At 42.1% G+C, this 1,956-nt stretch overlaps 1 protein-coding gene across 1 annotated transcript in view; it reads left to right on the plus strand.

Annotated features, from left to right (window-relative positions):
• Positions 1–1,797, plus strand: part of EXOC6 (exocyst complex component 6) — a 98,276-nt gene extending 96,479 nt beyond the window's left edge. The window contains exons 24-25 of the mRNA XM_009334811.1: positions 183–194; positions 662–1,797. Coding sequence (XP_009333086.1) covers positions 183–194; positions 662–794 — 145 coding nt within the window. The 3' untranslated portion in view covers positions 795–1,797. The remainder of the gene's footprint in view (positions 1–182; positions 195–661) is intronic.
• The last annotated feature ends 159 nt before the right edge of the window (positions 1,798–1,956 follow it).

A 1,956-nucleotide genomic window follows, 5' to 3' on the forward strand; every position in this document is an offset into this window, starting at 1 on the left:
CGCCGAGGTAAAGCCGGTGGGAGCGTTTCGGCTGGCCCGGCGAGTGGGTTGGGGAGGGCGCGTTGCCGCCAGCCGAGTATCAACCTGCTTTTAAAGCTGCGTCAAAACGTACCGGGATTTAAAGGCGTTTCCTAACGGTGTTTTCTCTCCTCTCCTGCCTGCGATGAATATGTATTTTGCAGAGTTCACAGAGGGTACGTATCGCCTATATTGTTACAAAATATTGTTGCTTCAGTTCACTTTATTTCCCAAATTTCAAATCCATTGATACGGGGGATCAGCAATAACGATATCGGGTAATTTGATGGTGAACAAAACACGCCCGTTCGCCGAGTCTGAACTTACCATGGAAGCAGATGATACTAACGGGTTTTCTGGTTTGCTTCTCTTCTCCAACACAGTCGGTAGGGCCAGTTTCCTGCCGAAGTGATACTTGCTTAATACTTATGGGCGATTTGTGAAGTAGTATTTGCTAAAATGAGTTCTGCGTTGCCGAAGTTTAATTTAAGAACACATAGATAACAGGTTTTGTAATCTTTCAGTTCTTACTAACAGAAAGGTCAAAAGAGGAACAAAAGTAAACCTATTTAAATAGTCGGATTTTTCCTTTTCAAATTATGTTTCTAACGCGTCTGTGTCATTTGCTTTTTTATTTCTCCAGAATGAAAGACTCTAGCAAAAAGAACAACATTTTTGCTCAGTTCAGGAAGAATGACCGTGACAAGCAGAAGCTAATAGAGACTGTAGTAAAGCAACTTAGGAGTTTAGTGAACGGTATGTCCCAGCACACATAGGCCTCTTGAATCGACGGTATCTCATCGCGCCGAGAGGTATTTCTTAGCCACTATTTCTACTAAGCAAACAGTGATATCAGTTAGGACATTCGTTTGACCGAGTAAAGGAAAAATGCAGTAGATGGCTTGTACGGGGAGTCTTCAGCAAACAATTCTTTGTACGTATTTTTAATGGATCGAATACTATTTTGTATATTGTAAACAAATGGTGAAAAATGAGACTGTACAATAAAAACCAGCTCAATCGTATTGTACATGGAACAGCTGAACTGTAAATACGTTATTTAAATATCTGCAGACACGGTGTCCAAAATTTTGCTCCGGGTAGGAATTATTTGAGAAATGATCCCTTAGTTGCTGTTTTCTGGGTGAACTCTAATTTAATGTTTTCTAAGCATTGAGATACTTGCGTTTCAGATGCAACCTATCGTTTTCCTGCATTAAATGTATATTAGCCTTAAAGTGACTGGACATAATTTTGTATACCAGATTTTGTAGTCTGGAGGCATGAAAAAATCTTCTGATTTTTAATGCCTTTGAAAACTACCTGAGAACTAGACTTGATACTTATTTAGCGTTAGGGCTTATAGGCTTTGTTCTCCAAAAGGGTTTAATCTTGAGGTTGTGAGTGTAAATAACCATTTTTCTTTATAATGTGATATTTTGTTTTGCTTTGGTTTTGTTCCTCAGGGTTACTATTTCTAACTGTACTTTTGTAAGATCCCGGGTTCTTTCCCCCAGGTTGCAGCAAGGAGTAGATTTGCCACTGTTGGTTTCGTGCCGCATCTGTTTGTCAGTATGCGCTTTCTTTCCACCACCAGACCCATCCCAGCGACCAGCATTTCGTCCCACCGCCAGTCTCTTTGCACTGTCCCCTCCTGGCTATTTTAGACACAAAGAGAATGTTTAACAAATACAAACCAAATGGAACATGTAAAAATAATGTACATTTTCGCTGTATTTTTAAGTTATTGACGGTCTAAATACAGTAATATAAACCTCACGCGTATTCCCGTTTAATTTCACGCACTGGAACGCACCTCGGAGCTGGTTTCGTTGGGACCCGTACAGGTCCCGGCTCTTTGGTGATTTACCCCCGGGGCAGGCGGGCGGGGGTCCGGGCGGTCCCGACGGCGGGGTGCGGCCCGGGGGGTTGCGGGAT

This window comes from Pygoscelis adeliae, unplaced genomic scaffold, assembly GCF_000699105.1.
Source record: "Pygoscelis adeliae isolate BGI_AS28 unplaced genomic scaffold, ASM69910v1 Scaffold632, whole genome shotgun sequence".
In the NCBI taxonomy this organism is placed as follows: domain Eukaryota; kingdom Metazoa; phylum Chordata; class Aves; order Sphenisciformes; family Spheniscidae; genus Pygoscelis; species Pygoscelis adeliae.